This window comes from Eleutherodactylus coqui, chromosome 8 (assembly GCF_035609145.1).
Source record: "Eleutherodactylus coqui strain aEleCoq1 chromosome 8, aEleCoq1.hap1, whole genome shotgun sequence".
In the NCBI taxonomy this organism is placed as follows: domain Eukaryota; kingdom Metazoa; phylum Chordata; class Amphibia; order Anura; family Eleutherodactylidae; genus Eleutherodactylus; species Eleutherodactylus coqui.
The window spans coordinates 147709415-147732941 of NC_089844.1; the positions used below are offsets into that span (position 1 = coordinate 147709415).

At 42.9% G+C, this 23527-nt stretch overlaps 1 protein-coding gene across 2 annotated transcripts; it reads left to right on the top strand.

Annotated features, from left to right (window-relative positions):
- Positions 1–1060: 1060 nt before the first annotated feature.
- Positions 1061–23503, top strand: LOC136576982 (DNA ligase 1-like). 2 transcript variants are annotated; one of them, XM_066576660.1, is made up of 7 exons: positions 1061–1136; positions 4745–4864; positions 9224–9370; positions 11006–11121; positions 20533–20585; positions 21449–21534; positions 21616–23503. In XM_066576660.1, exons 5-7 carry the CDS (start codon positions 20546–20548, stop codon positions 22063–22065), a joined length of 576 nt encoding a protein of 191 aa, XP_066432757.1. In that variant the 5' UTR covers positions 1061–1136; positions 4745–4864; positions 9224–9370; positions 11006–11121; positions 20533–20545; the 3' UTR covers positions 22066–23503. The 2 variants fall into 2 exon arrangements, with proteins under 2 accessions (XP_066432757.1, XP_066432758.1); XM_066576661.1 differs by lacking the exon at positions 9224–9370.
- The last annotated feature ends 24 nt before the right edge of the window (positions 23504–23527 follow it).

Consider the following 23527-nt stretch of genomic DNA (forward strand, 5'->3'; position numbering starts at 1 on the left):
TGTGCACGCAAACACACAGCATGCTCTATTTTCTGTGCATCAGCGCAGGAAATGAAAATATTTGGCGCACATTAATTTGGCAGTTGCGCGTGTAAATACGCAATTTTCATTCTGCGAAAACACATACTGGTGTGAATCCGGTCTTGCAATGGGACCAAAGCCCTCGGAGTGGGGTACAATACATAGTAACACTGCGCACATTAAGGCGATGTCCGCACGGCATGGATTACGGTGGAATGTCCGCAGCCGATCCGCAGGGGAAAATCTGCATCAGAAGGCACAACATTTGGTGAGGATTTTAGTGCAGAATTCACCCCCATCTGACGAGGTGAATCGGCGCACAATCCGGCGCTATAATTGGCATTCGGCGGACCCACAATCCCCTCCGCAGGTCAATGTCCGCGGCGGATCTCGTCCCCGCCGTGTGGATGATTGTCAGTGCGAGGGGCCATGTGGAACATCCACGGCTAATCCGCTGCGTGTGAACATGGCCTGAGGCCTCTCTCACGGGCGCAGTTAGCTGTGTGCGAGGAGGTATGCAGTGACATGGGCACTTGCTGCGTGCCGCCATGCCCCGTACCCTGTGTTGGCGGGTATGTGTGCCAAGATGCGACACGCCATGATGTTTTTGCGCACGTATTTCTCATGCTGAGTCACAGTAAAGTCTATGGGAGATCGGACCTGCATATTACACCCACAAACTGCAGACGTAATACACAGTGACCAGACGCTGGTGTGAGGGATTGCTAGTCCAGCAATGTCCTGCCCTCTTCTGCCATTAGGGGGCCTTACTGAGGTAATATCCTGCACATGGTGTCCTGCTGTGGCCCCCCTGTGCTGCAGCTGCCGGGGCCCCTGCACGGACAGCAGGAGATTTATCACTCTCTCACATTCTCCCTCGTTCATCCCGTTTGTCACTTTGATAGAAACTGCGTTTTCCCGCGTGAAATTTACCGTCCTCTCATTGGCTGGTGAGAAGGAATACTTGACAGTGATTGGTCAATCGCTGCATCAGCCTCTAGATGATTGGACAGTGAGTTTTCGGCGCCCAGCTAGGGTTGTCAGTCTGTGTGCCGGGTTGTACGGCGTGAGAGAGAAGGTCGTGCGGCCGGGAGCAGACAAGGGGCGGCGGAGAGGTGAGTGACCGGGTAGGGTGTACGGGGGTCCACAGAGGAGCTGGGGGCAATGAGGGGTGCGCGGGCCAGTCGCCCTGTGATGTAAAGTTGTGTCTGTCCGTGGGGTCACGTGAGGTGGTATTCTCACGTGAAGGATGAGACCACATATAACACCCGGGAGGAGCTGCGGACGGGGAGGGAGGTCTGCCTCTGCCCCGGCGGACGGGGGTTGCGGGGCGGGGCGGAGGGAGGGAAGTCTGCCCCAGCGGATGCGAGTTGTCAGGGAGGAGGGTGGTCGGCCTCTGCCCCTGCGGCCGGGGTTTGTCGGAGAGTGTTCGGCCTCTTTCCGGGCAGGCAGGTTCTGTCAGGAGGGGGGAGGAGGTCGGCCTCTGCCCAGGTGGACGGGGGTTGTCTTATGGATTTAGTTTATGGTACAGTTTTTTAAGTTGTGTGATTGCTGGTGAGCCGCAGCGGGTATGAAGGTTGGTCCCAACGGACCTCTTAACCCTTTAAGTATGCCGCCCTATTTTTAATATTTTCGTTTTTTCCTCCCCCCTTTATCATAACTCCTTTATTTATCCCTCGCCCTCGCTGTATGGGGGCTTGTTGTTTTTTGCGGGACGAGTTGTATTTTTCAATGGTGCCATTTAATGTACCATATAATGGACTGAAAAACGTTAAAAAAATTGTAAGTGCAGTAAAATGAAAAAAAAAAAAACCCGGCATTCCGCCATCTTTTAGTGCGTCTTGTTTCTACGGAGCACAAACTGCAACACAAGCGACCTGATAACTTCATTCTATGGGTCGGTACGATTACTGCGATACCAAACTTGGATAGGTTATTTTTTTTTTCAAAGACATTTAATTTTTTTCAATTATTTTCTGCGGTCATCTTGTGCGCGCGATAACTTTTTAATTTTTCCGATGGCTCATTTTTTGCGGGAGAAAACTACAGGAAAAAGACTATAGACCTGCGCTACTTTATATAAAAGATCAATAATGCATGTCTCAATAACCAATGTTTAGATAGAGACAGAAATTTTTTTTTATTTATACAAATAAAAGAAGGAGGTCTCAGCCTCATATAGTAGTAAAATAATACTTGCGGAATCCTATGCGACGCGTTTCGGCGTGGTACACGCCTTTCTCAAGCATACAGAACCATCAACAAACAGAGGTGTATATATAGAAGTACATAAATTACATACCTATTGCAAAGCATCATTAATCGCGAGTGAATTGCGGTGCGTGGTATGGGCGAAGGAAGATGACGTGTTAACCATCGTGACGCGCTATGTTGCGCCACGGATGTGGCGTATGTGGCCGGCATCGGGGACCATAATGCGTCTCATGTATTTCGAAACCACGCCTCCCGGAGCGCGGCGGTGCGTTCCAATGAACGTTACACCTTACTGACTGACGGCGGGCGGCGTGATGACGTGACTCAGCGTGTCAGGTCATGTGTCACCGAAGTGAATAAGGAACGCAGCGCTGCGTTTCAAGGGACGTTAGAGCGGCAGATCATGTGATTTGTAGTGGCACTACGTGCTGAATATATAAGGGGCTATTGATTATACAACAACGTTTTAAATAGAACGCTTCATGCGTTCTTAATCAAAGTGATATTATATTATTATGCATAGCTCAAATCACTTATGTGAATATAAGAAATAAAAAATATAAATAATAATCATCACTTGATATATTGAGGTTGGAACTAATATATTCATAAATATATGTCCGATATATATATAAAATGTATTTACATATTAGTTAATATCATTTTTTGCGGGATGTCCTGTAGTTTCCGTTAGTACTAATTCGGGATGCATACGACTTTTTGATCGGTTTTTATTAGGTTTTTTTTTTTGGATACAGGGTGACTGAAAGCGTGGATTTCTGGCGTTCTTTTTTTTTTTTTTTCGGACGACGTTCACCATGTGGGGTAAATAATGTGCTACATTGATAGATCGGACTTTTACGGACGCGGCGATACCAAATAGTATTTTTATTTTATTATTTACACTTTTTAATTCTAGATATGGCAAAAGGGGGGTGATTTAAACTTTTATAACTTTTTTTTTTTAACTATTAAAAAAACTTCATTGCTCTTTTTTTCACTTTACTTTTAAGTCCCCCTGGGGGACTGCAATATGCGATAGCATTACGTCATACTGCATTCTGACAGACAGCCTATCAAGCCACCCCGCGAGGATGGCTTAATAGGCTGTCTCTCAAGGCAGCCCTGGGGCCTTTCAGAAGGCCCCTGGCAGCCATGACATCTGCACGGCTCCCCCCGCAGGGGGGCTGTATGGGACCCCCGCTGTTCGGGGGCTTTAAATGCCACTGTCAGAATTGAAAGCGGCATTTAATTGGTTAATAGCCGCAATCGGCCAAACAGCTGATTGCGGCTATTGCCCGCGGGTGTCAGCTGTAGTAAACAGCTGATGCCAGCGCTGTATGCAGAGAGGTCGCCCCCCGCGCCCTCTCTGCATACATACCCGGACACTCCAGGACGTAAATGTATGTCCTGGAGCGGGAAGGGGTTAATGTACTGAAATTTTTTTAAAGACTTTCTAAATGGAGTAAAATGAAAACAGAAAGCCTACATTCCGCCATCTTCTGGTTTGTCTTGTTTCTGTGGCACAAAAACTGAAACAAAAATGACATAACTTTATTTTATGGGTCAGTAAGATGACTGTGAGGTTTTCTTTTTTTTTTTTTTTTGCTGTAGTAGTTTTATGTCTTTTTTGGGTTTTTTTTTCAGACATTTAATTTTTTAAAATCGTTTTCTGCCCCAGTCTTCTGACAGCCGTAACTTTTTTATTTTTCCGTCGACGCCGTTGTCCGAGGGCTCATTTTGTGCGGTACGTCCTGTAGTTTGCGATGGTGCCTTGGAATACATACATGCGCATTTCTGACATTCTGTACTATTTTTTTTATTTCAGACTTTTACCATGCGACATAAATAATGTGTTACTTTAATAGATCCGACTTTTACGGACGCAGCAATACCAAATATGTATTTTTGTTTTATTACTTAGGTTTTTATTGTAAATATGGTAAAAGTTTGTTTTGTTTTTTTTTTTTTTACTTTATCACTTCATAAAAAAAAATAAGAAACTTTTTTTTCAAATTTTTCCTTTTTAGCCCCCACAGGGGACCACAACTGGCGATGCTTTACATCATACTGTGATCTGGCCTCCCCTCAGGGATGGCTTGATAGGCATTCTGTGAACACAGCCCTGGGTCCTTTCAGAAGACCTCCAGCTACCATGACACCAACACGGCTCCCTGTGATCTCATTGAGGGAAGGGGGGCAATAAGGGACCAACGAACATTGTTCAGGGCATTTAAAGGGTAAATACCGCCAATCAGCCGCGTGGCTGATTGCAGCCATTATCGGCGGGTGTCAACTGTAATAAACAGCTGGCGCCCTGCAGTGTTAAGGGGTTAAAGAGCGCTTTGCTTTGTGCCCTCAGAGCCCGGTATCTGGTTGTTTGGTACGGCTTCGCAGAGGATTACTCGGACCGGATACAACTCTGGGAGTAAACAGGAATGCTTCCATTCATTAACAGCAAGCAAAGATCTTGAAATGGTGCAGGATTAAAACTGTGTTTTTGTTCCAGGGGTGAAGTATCTGAGGCAGGATGATGGCCGACTCCCCGGTGATGAATGGCAGGCATGCCGATCTGTGGGCATCGCATTACCAGATGGTCCTGGAACCTCTTGAAACAAATGATCCAGAGGTAAGACATACGAGACGCTGCGCTCTCACTGCACTATAGGCGCTTCTACACAGAAGACGGATCCTCTGCTGGCTGTAATGAGCGACTGACAGTATAGCTGCCCATCAGTCCTCGTTCTGCCGCTCGCGGTACGGAGGATCGCTAGTATTGGGACGACCGGTCGCTAGTATTGATCATCCTTCACCAGCAGCAGCTCTTGTCAGCAGCCGCCCCCCTAATTACACGGAGGATGTCCTGCCGACGAATGACCATTTTTATGCCCCCATGAAAGACCCAGTCAGCCGGTGAGCGAGCGTTCTGAATGTTCATCAGCTGATTGGGGCGCATTCAGGCGGGCCGATGATCGGGGAGATAAACCTTCTGACAAATGTGTGTTCCCATGTAAAAGGGTCTTAAAGAATGACCTGCACATCCAAGACTCCAAGGTATCTTGGTTCCCTACATCGGGTAATAGATGCTGGGCGCTGACCACTAATGGAATCTATTATATTGGCCATCGCAGTTGTCATCCAGCTTTCCATGGATTCTGCATGTCATGGACACCTGCGTTATGCCGTGTTACACTCCACAGTATTGGAGGTCTTTGTGTCATTCAGGAAGCCTTCACACAGGTTAGAAAATCACGTATTGCGAGACGCACAAATCTCGCACGAGTATGAACTCCGTTCTTTTGACCCGAGGTAATATAGATGAGTTTTATTATTTTGCTCTCCTCCCCTGCTGTCCTATATTTGGGTGTTCCCTCGGAACGCCTCACCCGTTGTTTTCAATGGGGCCAGAAAGATCACACAGTGTGCGATGCGAGGTTTCCCATTGGATCGCGACTGTACTGAAGTCATGGGAGGCGTTTTTGACACGAAACGCCTAGCATCCGCAGGGACATCGCACAAGCGTGATATCGGGACGAGCTTCCTTGCCTGAAATATCGCTCAGCTGTGTGAAACTAGTCTCAGTGGGGAAACTAAAGCTAGATGTAACCCTCCTTAAAGTGACCCTCCAGTCCTAGACAAACAAAGATGGCCGCACCGGTTCTCTGACTGTCTGCTGCACACTGTGCATTAGTACACATCGGTAGTCTAAAACACTACACCTGCTGTGATTAGCCAGTGTTGCCCACGGGAGCAGCGCTGACCAGTCAGAGCAGCATGCAGTGTCTCAGGATGTCTCCTTCACACCTGGAGGTTTGGATGTGGATTTTGAAACCCAAACCGGGTGAGGCTCATAAAGGGTAGACTAAAGGACGGGTTCAGTTTCTACCCTTTTTTTTCCTTCATTTTGGTCGACTTCTGGTTTGAACAACTACACATGTGAGCACATCCTTAGACTGCGGCTGCATACTAACACACATGTGAGCGCATCCTTAGACTGCGGCTGCATACTAACACACACGTGAGCACATCCTTAGACTGCCGCTGCATACTAACACACACGTGAGCACATCCTTAGACTGCGGCTGCATACTAACACATGTGAGCACATCCTTAGACTGCGGCTGCATACTAACACACATGTGAGCGCATCCTTAGACTGCGGCTGCATACTAACACACACGTGAGCGCATCCTTAGACTGCGGCTGCATACTAACACACAAGTGAGCACATCCTTAGACTGCGGCTGCATACTAACACACATGTGAGCACATCCTTAGACTGCGGCTGCATACTAACACACATGTGAGCGCATCCTTAGACTGCGGCTGCATACTAACACACACGTGAGCGCATCCTTAGACTGCGGCTGCATACTAACACACATGTGAGCACATCCTTAGACTGCGGCTGCATACTAACACACATGTGAGCACATCCTTAGACTGCGGCTGCATACTAACACACATGTGAGCACATCCTTAGACTGCGGCTGCATACTAACACACATGTGAGCGCATCCTTAGACTGCGGCTGCATACTAACACACATGTGAGCGCATCCTTAGACTGCGGCTGCATACTAACACATGTGAGCACATCCTTAGACTGCGGCTGCATACTAACACACATGTGAGCACATCCTTAGACTGCGGCTGCATACTAACACACATGTGAGCACATCCTTAGACTGCGGCTGCATACTAACACACATGTGAGCACGTCCTTAGACTGCGGCTGCATACTAACACACATGTGAGCACGTCCTTAGACTGCGGCTGCATACTAACACATGTGAGCACATCCTTAGACTGCGGCTGCATACTAACACACATGTGAGCACATCCTTAGACTGCGGCTGCATACTAACACACATGTGAGCACATCCTTAGGGCTTAGTCAGATGGGCGTTTTTTGCCGCGATTTGCGCATGCGTCCGGCGATTTTTTTTAAAACCATTGCTTTGCAATGGTATCGGACACATGAGCGCTTTTTATGCGCTCGTCCGAAAAATTATAGAACAAAAAATCGCAGATCGCACCTATCTGCGATCTGCGATTCCTGTTCGCTTCTGTATATGCGCTCAATGGGGCCGGCGGCAGCAGCGCCGACCCCATTGAGAACATATAGAAGACAAATTATTCTTCTCTGCCACAGCTGTAACAGCTGTGGAAGAGAAGAATGATGTTTGCCCATTGAATTCAATGGAGCGGCAATACAGCCGCTCCATTGAAAGCAATGGGCTGCCGGCGTGCGCGGGGTTAATTGTCGGGAAGGGGTTAAATATATAAACCCTTCCATGCAATTCATGCTAAAATGTGTTAAAATAAAAAAAAAATTGTATACTCACCTTTCCGCTGCAGCCGGAGTCCAGCCGCGGCCGCTGTCAGTTCTCCTGAACTGCTTCTCGGCACTATTCAGCCGGCGGGGCTTTAAAATCCCCGCCTGCTGAATGATCTGCTCTGATTGGTCACAGCCTGACCAATCAGAGGCCGGTTTCACTCACACACCCATTCATGAATTCATGAATGGGTGAGTGACTGCTGCCTCTCAGCGCTGAGCCAATCAGGGGCAGGTCTGACTCACATCCATTCATGAATTCATGAATGGGTGTGAGTGAGGCATGCCTCTGATTGGCTCAGCGCTGAGCCAATCAGGGGGCAGGTCTGACTCACACCCCCTTCACACCCACTGCAGGACGGCTGCCCGGAGCTGCAGGCAGAAGGTGAGAATGCAATTTTTTTTTATTTTAACACATTTTAGGATGGATTGCAGGTAAGGGCTTATATATTTAAGCCCTTACCGACAATTCATCCCGGGCTCGCCCGCAGCGCATTGCTTTCAATGGAGACGGCTGTATTGCCGTCTCCATTGAATGCAATGCGCTGGACAGCTCCGGCCCGTTTCTAATGAAACGCGGCTAGGAGCAGATTTGCGGGCGACTTGCGCGCACCGGTCACGCGATTTGCGGATGCGCATCCGTCATGCGATCCGCAAATCGCGGCAAAAAACGCCCGTCTGACTAAGGCCTTAGACTGCCGCTGCATACTAACACACATGTGCATCAGATAGTCATAGCGGCTCGGCCGTCTGTCCAGGGCTGGAGGGTCGCTTTAAGGGAGTCTTCCGATCTTATACACTGGTGATATGTTGGTAATGTAGGTCGGCACTTTACCATCTCTGGGCTCCTCGCTGGTGGATGAAGTGACTGCAGCACTGATCTAGCACTGTGACCCCTTCACTGCTTATCCGTGCCCAACAGCGCCCTCACCAGGCATTGTGTGGTCACTTATATAAAGCTGGTACACTTCCCTCACAGACGGTCCGGCTGCCTGACGATCAGGTAGATTCCTATTGGCCTTGGATGGGAGTATTCTTGCCCTTTGCTAGATTATCATATTTCCAGGCTACGAGGGGCTGAATTATGAGAATGTCCGCTGGATTAGGCTGGGTTACATCGGAGTTGTCATTTCCAGTTTTCTGTTTCATCGTTGGAGAAGAAAACTGAAAGTGCTGGAGAGCCGGATCAGAAGGTATATATGGAACGGCATCAGAATGCCCAAGGAATGCAGCAGAACATCAGTACCAGGTTGTTCCACCCCGGGCTTCACAACACACCCACAATACCCCGGATGTCGGCATCTGCGGGCAACCTTTATCCAGTCAGGAACACGTACAAACGATGCAACGTTTTACCTCCAAGATGGCCTTTCTCAAGCCTGGTGTGCTTTAAGAAAGGCATTCTGAAGCTGAAACGTTGTGTCTTCTGTATGTGACATCCGGGTATTTGTGGATGTGTTGTGGAGAGCTGGATCCGTCACCTGATGGACACCGGTGGTGCCCGCTGGACTTTATTGCCCTATAATGTGGTCTGTCTGGTTCCGTTATGGCGTCCGTCACTTGACCAGAATAAATGGCACCGCGTGCTGGACTAAAATTATTTTAGGGAATTGAGTATTTATCATAAACTATTTGACTTTTTATTGACAAGGGTGTATGAGATTATCCGGAAGGAGAAGCAGCGGCAGCGCTACGGGCTGGAGCTCATCGCCTCCGAGGACTTTGCCAGCTGTGTAGTTTTGCAGGCTCTGGGCTCCTGTATGAACAACAAGTATTCAGAGGGTTACCCAGGACAGAGGTGAGTGGGTGACACCAGTGCGTCTCATCATAATGGGCAGGGCTGATCACATAGAGACGTGTCCGTTATGATGAGGACCAGGCCTGTAAAGGAAATGCCAACTGCTGTGTGTGTCTGGTATCCTTGGTGTTTTGTTTTTCCTTGAATTTGTATAGTCATGGACTAATACAAGACACATTCTAAGGGTGGTTTCATGTCTGCATCAGGACCTCCAGACGGAGGTGTCCTCACAGATGTGGTTGCAAAGCCGGGTAGCTGGGTGGAAAGTGGACAGACCCCATTATAGTCAATGGGGTCCGCCCGACACTGTTTGGTTCCATCCACAGGCGGACCCCTTGGGCTGCGGGGTTTCTTCTTTTCTGTTTCCCAACCAGAGGAGGACATTGGAATCCCCAGCGCAGATGTGAAAACACCGTAACATTACTTAACTGTGTTCTTACAGAAAGCCTTGGTGGTGGCAGCAGACAAACTGCCTGTATAATAGAGAAGGTTATTGCTGCTGTACACAGTATTGACTTCCATGGACGGTCCCAAGTTACAAACTTGTCTCCTATCCACGGGATAGGTGATAAATGTCTGATTGGTGGGGGTTCTGAATTCTCGGACCCCTGCCTATCATGAAAATGCAGGTCTTGTGTCCCCCACTGTATGAATGGAGCAGCGATCAAGCATGTGGGCTGCTGAGGCTAGCAGGGCGTGTGCGCGACTGCTACACCGTTCTTATGGGAAGCCTCAGTCCCCTCTGTTTTTGTGATCTCTGCAGATCCCAGAAGTCAGACTCTCACTGATCAGACACTTATCCTCTATCCTGTGAATAAGGAGATAAGCCTATATCTTGGGACAACCCCTGTAGAGAGGGTGCCCTTGTGTGAGATCCCTTAGACAATCCCCCATCCCAGAGAGACCCAGCTAGGAGCCCCTCATATTGAGTGTTAGAGCTGCCTTACTTAAAGGGTATGAAGAATTTTGCAACAAAAATGTCTGTTCCAGTACATTCGAAATAAAAATGTACCTTCTCTTTTGCCAATAATATGGATTTAACAATCTCTTGCTGTTTTCTGCATACAGCGATATTCGGGTTATGTGACTGCTGTGCAACAGGTATTAAACTAACCCTGCGTTAGGGAGCTCTTCCATCGGCCAATTCTTGGCTACTTGTAACGTGTGCTGGTCGGCAAAGCATTGTGATCAGCGCTTCATCACTGCGTTCACACACGGCAGATGATTGCATGAAGACGAACAATTGTTAGTATGATTGTCCAGCTGGCGCTGCAGATTTTAGTGCAGTCGGCACAAGAATCAATGTCGCCATACACGCAACACGTGGATTTTGGTGTGTTTTTCACAGCCTCTTTTGAAGGGGTGGAATTCATACTGAATATCCACAGTATAAGCTGACATGCTGCGGACTTAAAACCGCACCACATATCAGTTCTGTACTGACTTGTGCAGATCTTTATGCACCATGTGGAAGAGGTTTACATCTCCTCCACGCGGCTCAGACTGTAAATGCTGTGGATCTTCTCTTCAGAAATTGTGCAAAATTTACACCTTGTGTGAAGCTCCTCTAGCAGGCGCTATACTACACTAGGACACCAAAAAGACGGTCTTCATGTTCTCTCCTGCCTCTGACAGGTACTATGGCGGCACGGAGCACGTGGATGAGTTGGAGAGGCTGTGCCAGAAGAGGGCTTTGGAAGCCTACAGCTTGGACCCATAGAAATGGGGGGTGAATGTGCAGCCTTATTCAGGTGAGTCCATGAAGTAATATAACATGCACATTCACTATTTACTGCACCCATAGATTGTAATGGTGCGTATTACACACCAAATAAAGACGTGCACCTAATATATCTGTGAAAAACGTAGGTCCGACTGGCCCAATGTAAATCAATGGGGTTTTTAATGTATTCTAGTAGTTATATTCTTGTACATAGGAGCAGTATTATAGTAGTTATATTCTTGTACATAGGGGCAGTATTATAGTAGTTATATTCATGTATATAGGGGGCAGTATTATAGTAGTTATATTCTTGTGCATAGGGGGCAGTATTATAGTAGTTATATTCTTGTACATATGGGCAGTATTATAGTAGTTATATTCTTGTACATATGGGCAGTATTATAGTAGTTATATTCTTGTACATAGGGGGCAGTATTATAGTAGTTATATTCTTGTACATAGGGGGCAGTATTATAGTAGTTATATTCTTGTACATAGGGGCGGTATTATAGTAGTTATATTCTTGTACATAGGGGGCAGTATTATAGTAGTTATATTCTTGTACATAGGGGGCAGTATTATAGTAGTTATATTCTTGTACATAGGGGGCAGTATTATAGTAGTTATATTCTTGTACATAGGGGGCAGTATTATAGTAGTTATATTCTTGTATATAGGGGGCAGTATTATAGTAGTTATATCCTTGTATATAGGGATCAGTATTATAGTAGTTATATTCTTCTACATAGGAGGCAGTATTATAGTAGTTATATTCTTGTACATAGGAGGCAGTATTATAGTAGTTATATTCTTGTACATAGGAGACAGTATTATAGTAGTTATATTCTTGTGCATAGGAGGCAGTATTATAGTAGTTATATTCTTGTGCATAGGAGGCAGTATTATAGTAGTTATATTCTTGTACATAGGGGCAGTATTATAGTAGTTATATTCTTGTACATAGGGGGACAGTATTATAGTAGTTATATTCTTGTACATAAGGGGCAGTATTATAGTAGTTATATTCTTGTGCATAGGAGCAGTATTATAGTAGTTATATTCTTGTACATAGGAGGCAGTATTATAGTAGTTATATTCTTGTACATAGGAGGCAGTATTATAGTAGTTATATTCTTGTACATAGGAGGCAGTATTATAGTAGTTAAATTCTTGTATATAGGGGCAGTATTATAGTAGTTATATTCTTGTACATAGGGAGTAGTATTATAGTAGTTATATTTTTGTACATAGGAGGCAGTATTATAGTAGTTATACTCTTGTATATAGGGGCAGTATTATAGTAGTTATATTATTGTACATAAGGCATAGTATTATAGTAGTTATATTTTTGTACATAGGGGGCAGTGTAATAGTAGTTATATCTTTGTACATAGGAGCAGTATTATAGTAGTTATATTCTTGTACATAGGGGGACAGTATTATAGTAGTTAAATTCTTGTACATAGGAGCAGTATTATAGTAGTTATATTCTTGTACATAGGAGGCAGTATTATAGTAGTTATATTCTTGTACATAGGGGGACAGTATTATAGTAGTTATATTCTTGTACATAGGAGGCAGTATTATAGTAGTTATATTCTTGTACATAGGGGGACAGTATTATAGTAGTTATATTCTTGTACATAGGGGGCAGTATTATAGTAGTTATATTCTTGTACATAGGAGGCAGTATTATAGTAGTTATATTCTTGTACATAGGGAGCAGTATTATAGTATTTATATTCTTGTACATAGGGAGCAGTATTATAGTAGTTATATTCTTGTACATAGGAGGCAGTATTAAAGTAGTTATATTCTTGTACATAGGGGGACAGTATTATAGTAGTTATATTCTTGTACATAGGAGGCAGTATTATAGTAGTTATATTCTTGTACATAGGGGGCAGTATTATAGTAGTTATATTCTTGTACAAAGGAGCAGTATTATAGTAGTTATATTCTTGTACATAGGGAGTAGTATTATATTTATATAATTCTTGTACATAGGGGGCAGTATTATAGTAGTTATATTCTTGTACCTAGGGAGCAGAATTATAGTAGTTATATTCTTGTACATAGGGGACAGTATTATTGTAGTTATATTCTGGTACATAACGGCAGTATTATAGTAGTTATATTCTTGTACATAGGAGCAGTATTATAGTAGTTATATTCTTGTACATAGGGGGCAGTATTATAGTAGTTATATTCTGGTACATAAGGGTAGTATTATAGTAGTTATATATTTTTATACCTAGGGAGCAGAATTATAGTAGTTATATTCTTGTACATAGGAGCAGTATTATAGTAGTTATATTATTGTACATAGGGGGCAGTATTATAGTAGTTATATTCTTGTACATAGGAGGCAGTATTATAGTAGTTAAATTCTTGTACATAGGGGGCAGTATTATAGTAGTTATATTCTTGTAAATAGGAGGCAGTATTATAGTAGTTAAATTCTTGTACATAGGGGGCAGTATTATAGTGCTTATATTCTTGTACATAGGATCAGTATTATAGTAGTTATATTCTTGTACATAGGGGGCAGTATTATAGTAGTTATATTCTTGTACATAAGGCATAGTATTATAGTAGTTATATTTTTATACATAGAGGGCAGTGTAATAGTGGTTATATTTTTGTACATAGGAGCAGTATTATAGTAGTTATATTCTTGTACATAGGGGACAGTATTATAGTAGGTATATTCTTGTATATAGAAGCAGTATCATAGTAGTTATATTCTTGTACATAGACAGTATTATAGTAGTTATATTCTTGTATATAGGGGGCAGTATTATAGTAGTTATATTCTTGTACATAGGGAGTAGTATTATAGTAGTTATATTCTTGTACATTGGGGGACAGTATTATAGTAGTTATATTCTTGTACATAGGGGGCAGTATTATAGTAGTTATATTCTTGTACATAGGAGGCAGTATTATAGTAGTTATATTCTTGTACATAGGGAGCAGTATTATAGTATTTATATTCTTGTACATAGGGAGCAGTATTATAGTAGTTATATTCTTGTACATAGGAGGCAGTATTAAAGTAGTTATATTCTTGTACATAGGGGGACAGTATTATAGTAGTTATATTCTTGTATATAGGGGGCAGTATTATAGTAGTTATATTCTTGTACATAGGAGGCAGTATTATAGTAGTTATATTCTTGTACATAGGGGGCAGTATTATAGTAGTTATATTCTTGTACAAAGGAGCAGTATTATAGTAGTTATATTCTTGTACATAGGGAGTAGTATTATATTTATATAATTCTGGTACATAGGAGCAGTATTATAGTAGTTATATTCTTGTACATAGGGGACAGTATTATAGTAGGTATATTCTTGTATATAGAAGCAGTATCATAGTAGTTATATTCTTGTACATAGACAGTATTATAGTAGTTATATTCTTGTATATAGGGGGCAGTATTGTAGTAGTTATATTCTTGTACATAGGGAGTAGTATTATAGTAGTTATATTTTTGTACATAGGAGGCAGTATTATAGTAGTTATACTCTTGTATATAGGGGGCAGTATTATAGTAGTTATATTCTTGTACATAAGGCATAGTATTATAGTAGTTATATTTTTATACATAGGGGGCAGTGTAATAGTAGTTATATTTTTGTACATAGGAGCAGTATTATAGTAGTTATATTCTTGTACATAGGGGGCAGTATTATAGTAGTTATATTCTTGTATATAGGGGACAGTATTATAGTAGTTATATTCTTGAATATAGGAGCAGTATTATAGTAGTTATATTCTTGTACATAGGAGGCAGTATTATAGTAGTTATATTCTTGTACATAGACAGTATTATAGTAGTTATATTCTTGTATATAGGGGGCAGTATTATAGTAGTTGTTTTTTTGTACATAGGGGGCAGTGTAATAGTAGTTATATTTTTGTACATAGGAGGCAGTATAAAAGTGTATACACCAAGCACAGGAGAACATTTAAGAACATGATAAAGGAAAGGATACACGTGATGCTTTGCTGGGGACTTCCATAATGATTACCAATATTGGTGATTCATCTGTATACATTGCCCTGAAGGTGATCTCACCCGTGATCTGTAGGATCTTTATTTAGGATTATGTGTGATCTCTCTGTATTGGAGACACATGTGGAATATTATATGTGTACACCTTGTTTTTAAGGAATATTATTAAAGGTTATATTTGAAAAAAATAATTTTTTTGTGTTCCAGTGATGGAATAGTTGTTATAAGGACCATTCGGCTGCGGTGATTTGCTTATGATTGAAATGGCAGGTTTTCTGTCACGGAGCATCAATACTGCCCCCTGGCTATTAGAGGCCAAATTAGTTTTCTCGAATAAAGATCTGGATATACATACTCAAGCTACTTTGATTAATTATGCCTTTAAGAATCTCACTAGGCCCTATAAGGAATGTATAAGGTCATGGTGGGAGGTGCAGAGGCTGACCAACTATTTAGAACACAAAATAGTACCTCACAGGCTGAGGGTTCACATTTTGCCACCACTAAAACGAAGAACGGGTCCCTTCATGACACGGTGGGAGAAGGAGGCCACTGAAAGCTCTTTTAGGCTCATGAATCTATTATTAGAGGAAGAGAAGATAAATCTAGAAAAGAAGAGTAAGGCTGCATTCACACAGGGCGGATTTGCCGCGGTTGTGCCGCAGCAGATCCGCCCGCGGCAAAACCGCCCGCAGCCGCTAATCTCTGGATAAGCCAGCCATGTGGACGAGGTTTCTCAGAAACCTCGTCCACACGGGATGGCCAATCCGCAGCGGTAAATCCGGCGGAAACCGTGGCTGCGGCCGCCGCAGCCGCGGTTTCCAAAGATTGAGCATGTCTGTTTTACTTTCGTTTTTTTGTTTATTTATGTCACGGCCGCGGTCTCCTTTATGGGAGAGCCGGCCGCAACGGAAAAGCATGCGGCCGGGCCGCGGCGGTACTCCCGGCGGAAATCTCACGGTTTTTGCTGCGGCCAAACCGCGAGATTTCCGACGGGAATCCGCCCTGTGTGAGCCCTGCCTAAGACCTTAGAGGAAATGATTAAGGATACCCGGGGGTTCTCAGGAGAGACAGAAGATGAGAAAAAGGAGAAAACACTCAAACCTGCAATAGAAAAGTGTACTGGATATCTGAGGGAACGGAAACCTCTTCAGTGCAATAGGGATCTCTGTGATCTCTGGTAATGAGTCATCTAAAGAGGGTCCTACCCAGAGAGACCTAGGGGTAGGGGTGGCACTATACCCAGAATGCGTGGTAGGGGAAGACTTAACTCAAATGGAGCATAGTTTTTAGACCCACTAATTTTCAATTATATGTTGAGGAATCGCGGTGGCATGAGGTTTCCTCAATAGCGGTCAATAGGTCTTCCCCCGTGAGAAGTCTGATCAATTCTCATGAGAGGCAATCGCACTCTGCACCCCCAGCCATGAAAGATGATTTACAGATCATCAATGTATCCTGAAGGGTCAGAGGTTGAGCAGGCAGTAACGAGGAAAGGCTTGTCCTTGATTCCTACTAATAAATTTGACTGTTCCATTTGGACCAAGGATGTTTCACTGTTCTTAAGAAAGTTACGCTGGCACAAGTTTGTTTGTTTTGTTTTTTTTTCTATCCAGAGCAGGAAAACAATGCTCTGAGTTGGGTCTTAATCCGAATGAACTGGAAACTCTTACTATGTTAGATGTGTACCTCTTGGGTTCAAAAAGAATTGCACAGCTTGCAGTCCGCCCGAGTGGGAGATAGAGCTGTAGAGGGATTCTACATCCAAACTCGCCAGCTTCGTATCCGGTGATTATATGCCTTCCAGCTGTTTGAGTACATCCGTGGTATCTCTCGTATAAGCTGGTAATGCCTCAACAAACGGTCTCAGGATAATATCCAGATACTTGCTACTTCCTTGGGTCAGAATGACGATCACCAACACTATGGGTCTACCTTTCAGTGGCGCCAAACCTTTATGTACCTCAGGTAGCCCATAGAAAGGCGCGATTTGAGGAGTCTGTGGATACAAATTCAAAACCTCCCTTTTCCCTATTAGGGAGTCTTCTTTGGCTGATGACAACATCTCTAAGTTTTTTTTGCAAATCCATCCATTGGGTTATATGATAGGTCTAGCTATGAAGTACTATCATTTAGGATACATAGACATATATCACGATAGGAATTCCGATCTAGTACCACTATGTTGCCCCCTTGTTGGAGGGCTAAATCATGATAGTTGCATCGGTTTCGATGGATTCTAGGGCTTTCTTCTCCCTTGCGGTTAAATTCTGATGTTTAAATTTCTCTTCTTTTGACAGCTTCAAGAGCTCCTCGTCTACCATTACCGCAAATGTCAATAAATAGGGATGCCTTAGATTTGGGGGGGGGGGTTTAACCCTGAACTCTGGGTCTTCTCGGTAATAGTACCCTTGTACATAGCTTGCTAGTTTTTTGATTTGCAAGCAGGCTCTCTCCCAAATTCTTGCTCCGATTTAAGATCAAAAACTCTGGTTACGAGCCTGCTTGCAAGTCAAAAAACTCGCAAGCTGAGGCTCAGGGGGGTCTAATACTCACCTGTCACCAGCGTTTCGGTCCTCGGGATGGTCTGCGGCTCTGTTGCAGGCTGTAGCGTCCTTCTCCACACTGACAGAGCATTGCTTTCTGGATGCAGGGCTTGAATGTCCCACCTCCAACAAGCTAATTCTGATTGGTTAACCAATCACAGCCATTCAGTGTGAAAAAGTAGCCAAAAACAAAAAATTATTACAATTTGGTATTGGCATAATTGTACTGGCCTGTAGAATGACTTTATTACATTGTGTATACTGCTCAGAGAATGCAGTGAAAAATAAAAATAAAAACATGCCATAATTAGATTTTGTTTATCTTGGCCCTAGAAAAAATGAAATAAAAAGCGATCAAAATTTTATATGTTCCCAAAAATTAGATAAATGAAGACTAGAATTCATCCTGCAAAAAACACGGCCTTCTGGAGCTCTGGCAATGGGAAAATAACATGAATACGGCTCTAGGAATGTGGAGACACAAAAGGAAACCTTTAAGAAGAAGAAATGTTTTAAATGTACATAAAAAAACAGTATAAACCTGGTATCGCCGGAATCGTGTGACTCAGAGAATAAGGTTATCACATTATTTATTCTGCACGCTGAACGCCGGAAAAATGAAGTCCAAAAGACAAACGGCAGAATTTCTTTTTTTCCCCCCAAATCTCCCTACAAGATTTTTTACAAAAATGATACAATACATTATATATACCCAAAAATGATGCAATCAAAAAGTACAACTTGTCCCGCAAAAAACAAGCCCTCATATGGCCGTGCCAATGGGAAAATGAAAGTTATGGCTCTGGGAACGCAAAAATTAGTTGAAATTAAATGATTGTCCCATTTAAAACACCTGCCCTGGTGGGTCTGACAGGGCGGTAAGAAACCGGCCACTGAAGGGGTTAAATGTGGCCTCAGTGTAAGGAGCACGAAGATAAAACATTCCCTTTTTGTAGTAGAAACACAGGAGATAAAGCATTTTCTATAACTTAGGGAGGAAAAAATTAATAAAACTGAAAGATAAAGTAATGTTCCTAAATGTTGTGTGAATGTGGCCAGAAGCAGAATAATGGCGTCACTTCAGCTCTACGGCGTCACATCTCACACCGTGATATAAGGATATCCATATAGTGAATCTGCAGCTACATCTGTCACCATGGCGACAGCATCAGGGACCGACCAATAGGATCGCAGCATTGGTGTTTGAAAGTCTTCCAACTGTCACTTGTGCTCAGTCTGTTAGAGCTCAGCAGTGAGTGACGACGGACAGCCGCACGTTTCTGCGTGATTTCAGGTAATGGAATGAAGTCTCTTCTATGTACTAAGACAGTGTTTCCCAACTTTGGTCCTCAAGCCCCCCAACAGGTCATGTTTTCTGGATTTCCTCAGTATTGCACAGGTGATATGATTATTATCAGTGCCCCAGACATTCCAACAGGTGTTCTTACCATGGGATATCCTGAAAACATGACCTGTTGGGGTGCCTTGGGGACTGGAGTTGGGAAACACTGTTCTAAGGGGTTGTGCCAAGTTATAAAGTTATCCCAAATTATCAGTGGGGGTCCGATTGCTCCATTCACTCAGGGACTGACCAGAACTCTGTTCTTGGGATCGGTGGGTTTCCCAGCAGTCGGACCCCCGCTGATCATAAAGTTACCCCATCCTGTGGATCCTGTGAAGTGGGGGCTCTTTATAACTTGGCACAACCCCTTTAATTCAGAGTTCTAGAAATTTCCTGCTGGCTCTGTTGTATTATTTCCCTGTAATGTAACCCAAAGTACTTGTGGGTGGAGCCGGGGCGGTATACACGGCTTATTTTCTGGGGTCCCATATTTTAGATGTGTTATGCATAGGGGGTTGTAGTCACTTTCACAAAACTTCTGGGGGAGTTCAAGGATCTCTTTTAATCAATTGGCATTGAGCAGCTCTCCTACTCCGACAACAGTGGGGGTCCTGTATACTAACATGATCTGATTATAGGAGGATAGCGCCCCCTAGTGCCATTCACAGGGTTCCCTCCTTTTCATAGCACAGACCTGCTGGTGATCAGTTGATTACATGGATCCTGCAGCTATCACCAGGTGACTGCCCCCAGCAGGATTAGTGTGGCACTACATGGTGCTCATGTAAATTACTGGGTGTCATGTAATACAGGGTCACTCAGTCTAACAGAGCAGGAACCCATCTTTAACCCCTTGAGGACACACATTATTTGCCTCTTCATTTTCATGTTTTATGTCTCCACCTTCTAAGAGTCGCAACGGTCATATATTTTTTTGTCACTTTTTTTTTCTTGTGGGACGAGTTATAGTTTTTAATGTTACCGGTTAATGTACCAAATGTCCTGAAAAACTGAAATAAGTACTGAATATGCAGCATAGCTCTGTGTATATGAGTACTCTGTATATGCAGCATAGCTCTGTGTGTATATGAGTACTCTGTATATGCAGCATAGCTGTGTGTATATGAGTACTCTGTATATGCCGCATAGCTGTGTGTATATGAGTACTCTGTATATGCCGCATAGCTCTCTGTGTATATATGAGTACTCTGTATATGCAGCATGGCTCTGTGTGTATATGAGTACTCTGTATATGCAGCATGGCTCTGTGTGTATATGAGTACTCTGTATATGCAGCATAGCTCTCTGTGTATATGAGTACTCTGTATATGCAGCATAGCTCTGTGTATATGGGTACTCTGTATATGCAGCATAGCTCTCTGTGTATATGAGTACTCTGTATATGCGGCATAGCTCTGTATATATATGAGTACTCTGTATATGCGGCATAGCTCAGTAATAATGTATTGAAAGACTTTTAAGAGAACTTTTCTCACCACTTTTTTCTTTGTGCTTTGGATGTGATGCAGATTATCATAGACAATGTGGACTACAGAGCCCAGCAGCTTCGGATTTGGGTCAGGTAGGACTCTTCATTGTCTTCCTCATCTGTTCTCAGGGATACCTCTGCCAGGGCAAGGACTACGGGTAGGCAGGGGGCAAAATAACCCATGCAAGAGGGCTCTAGGGTACACGACATATGTTTTGGCCCAACAGCTGCCTTCGTCTGCGGCGCCCCCTTGCATTGGTTATGTATTTTTATTTATAAATGTTTTATTACAATAAAGATATTGTTTTATATTATGGTGTGGTAGGTGTTTTTCTTTTTCGGTTTTATGTCTTGTTGTGTAGCCATGTTTAGGGGTTTGTACATTAGATTGTATATATAGTCAAGTATCCTGCTGGTATACCTTCCAATGTGTAGGAATACACTGGGATATGTTGCTTATAGGCTTCCAATTTAATAAAACATACAGATATATTTTTCTGTATATGTGTGTATATTGATTTGTGTTATCTAATATGCTATTCCATGCCTCAAAAATGGTACTGAGATATACTGACCCAACAGAGGCTGAGGGGAGGCTTTTTTGCTCTCTGTTGGGTTAATGGATCCTGATGGATATGTTTGGCACATTTATATCTGACTGATGCAGTGAGGACACAAGGCACCCTGCAGTTGTGAACTTGATCTTAGTGGTGGGCTCAGATTGCAGGAGATGGCCCATCTGGACAACCGCTTCTCCATAAAATATTGCAGCGGGTTTGGATATTGAAACTGGTGACCATGTAGTACAGGGTGAAGATAGAGAGAACGGATGGCTGCTAACTGACCTTTATCCGTCACACTCTGAGCAGTGAGCAGGTTCAGTATATTTGTCAGTTTTGTGCCTCTTCCTCTACATCCATGATTGAGCTCATTATCTGCTTGTTCTCTCTCTTCAGCTTATGCCAGCGTCACGTCGGCGGAGGAGTTCCGACTGGTGACGAAATGTATGAAACTCCTCCCGTCCCCTGTCTTCAAGAAGGAGGTGAGTAAACGTGCCAGCTATCATGGTGTGTATATATGTATTCACCTGAGCACATAATGTACTGATCCACTGTCTTTTAAGCGCCTCATGCCAACAAACCCTGAAGCCCAGAGACAATATCGGCCAACTATTAAAGAAGTCATCAGACCAAGACCAACAAAGGCAGAGTTGGCACTGCGAGCAAGAGCAGCCATCGCTCGCATGCTGTGTGAAGGGCTGGAGGATGAAGACGAGGAAGAAGAGGAGAAGCAAAAAGATGAGGATGAAGAGATGAAGGAGGAGGGAAGAGAGGAAGAAAAAGAGGAGAACATTGAGGATGAGGAGGAAAGAGAGGAAGAAGATCTTGAGGATGAGGAAGAAGCGGACCAGGAATCCAGCAGTGATGTTCCATCTGACCCACTGAGAGGGATTCAGGACCGGTCACTGAGAAGAAGCAGGATCAGGCAGCGCTCCATCCACCACGGCAGCCCCCGCATGTGGGGCAAGAAAAACATAATGTGGACGATCCTGCGAAGCACCCTCCACCTCTGAACTATTGCAGTAACATCAGCAATAGTAAAAATAATATAATAATATTTATAATAGTAATTATAGTAAAATCAATAAATTAATAGTAGAATAATAAAAATATCAGCAATAATAGTAGGAAGGGATTTGATCCGGGGTTCTAGGACCGATCGCCTTTTCCCGGGGTCAAGAAGGAATTTTTCCCTGGTCACCAATTGGCTGAATGTGTCCAGGGTTTTTTCGCCTTCTTCTGGATCAATAATTGTAGCGTTAGGGTTAGTGTAATATCACTCATAGTGATTAATGGTTTCATAGTACTAATGGTTTCAGGAAACGCAATAATTATAAAAAATGCTTATCTTCTGTATAAACAATGTAATAGTAATAATATTAGTATAGATAGTATAACAGTGTAATAGTAATAAGAAACAATAGTAATAATGCTGTAAAATAATATAATAGTAGTTTATGGTTTATAATATAATAATATTGAGGAGTAATGATATTAGCATGCAGGTAATAATAGTGTAATACTAGTAATTAGGAACAATAGTAATCTTAAAATGATAATATAATAGTATTTATAATATATTGATCCGGGGTTCTAGGACCGATCGCCTTTTCCCGGGGTCAAGAAGGAATTTTTCCCTGGTCACCAATTGGCTGAATGTGTCCAGGGTTTTTTCGCCTTCTTCTGGATCAACAATGTTAGGGTTAGGTATAGTGTGATATTAGTAATAGTAGAATATTAGTAGTATTAGCACAAAAGTAATAATATATTAGTAATATAAATAATAGTAATAATACTCTTAAAATCATAATATAATAGTATTTATAATATAATACTAACTAAGAATTTGGTAATTGCGTGAGGGGCTTTGATCCGGGGTTCTAGGACCGATCGCCTTTTCCCGGGGTCAAGAAGGAATTTTTCCCTGGTCACCAATTGGCTGAATGTGTCCAGGGTTTTTTCGCCTTCTTCTGGATCTAAAGCTTTAGGGTTACTTATAGTGTAATATTAGTAATAGTGAAATAGTAGTAGTATGAGCATCTAAGTAATAATAATATATTAGTAATTATAAACAATAGTAATAATACTCTTTAAATTATATGATAATAGTCTTAATAGGGTTAATAATATAATCCTAACTAGGAATTCGGTAATTGCTTTAGAGGCTTTGATCCGGGGTTCTAGGACCGATCGCCTTTTCCCGGGGTCAAGAAGGAATTTTTCCCTGGTCACCAATTGGCTGAATGTGTCCAGGGTTTTTTCGCCTTCTTCTGGATCAACAATGTTAGGGTTAGGCTTCTTAGAATTAGTAATAGAACAACATAGTACACTGATAATAACAGTAACCTTATAATACTAGTGATGGGGTATAAATGGTCTAATGATTCTAGCAGTAGTCTGATAGCTTCATATAAAACATAATAGCGTTGGAGTAACAATAACATAATAGTAATAATAGTGATGGAATAATAATAG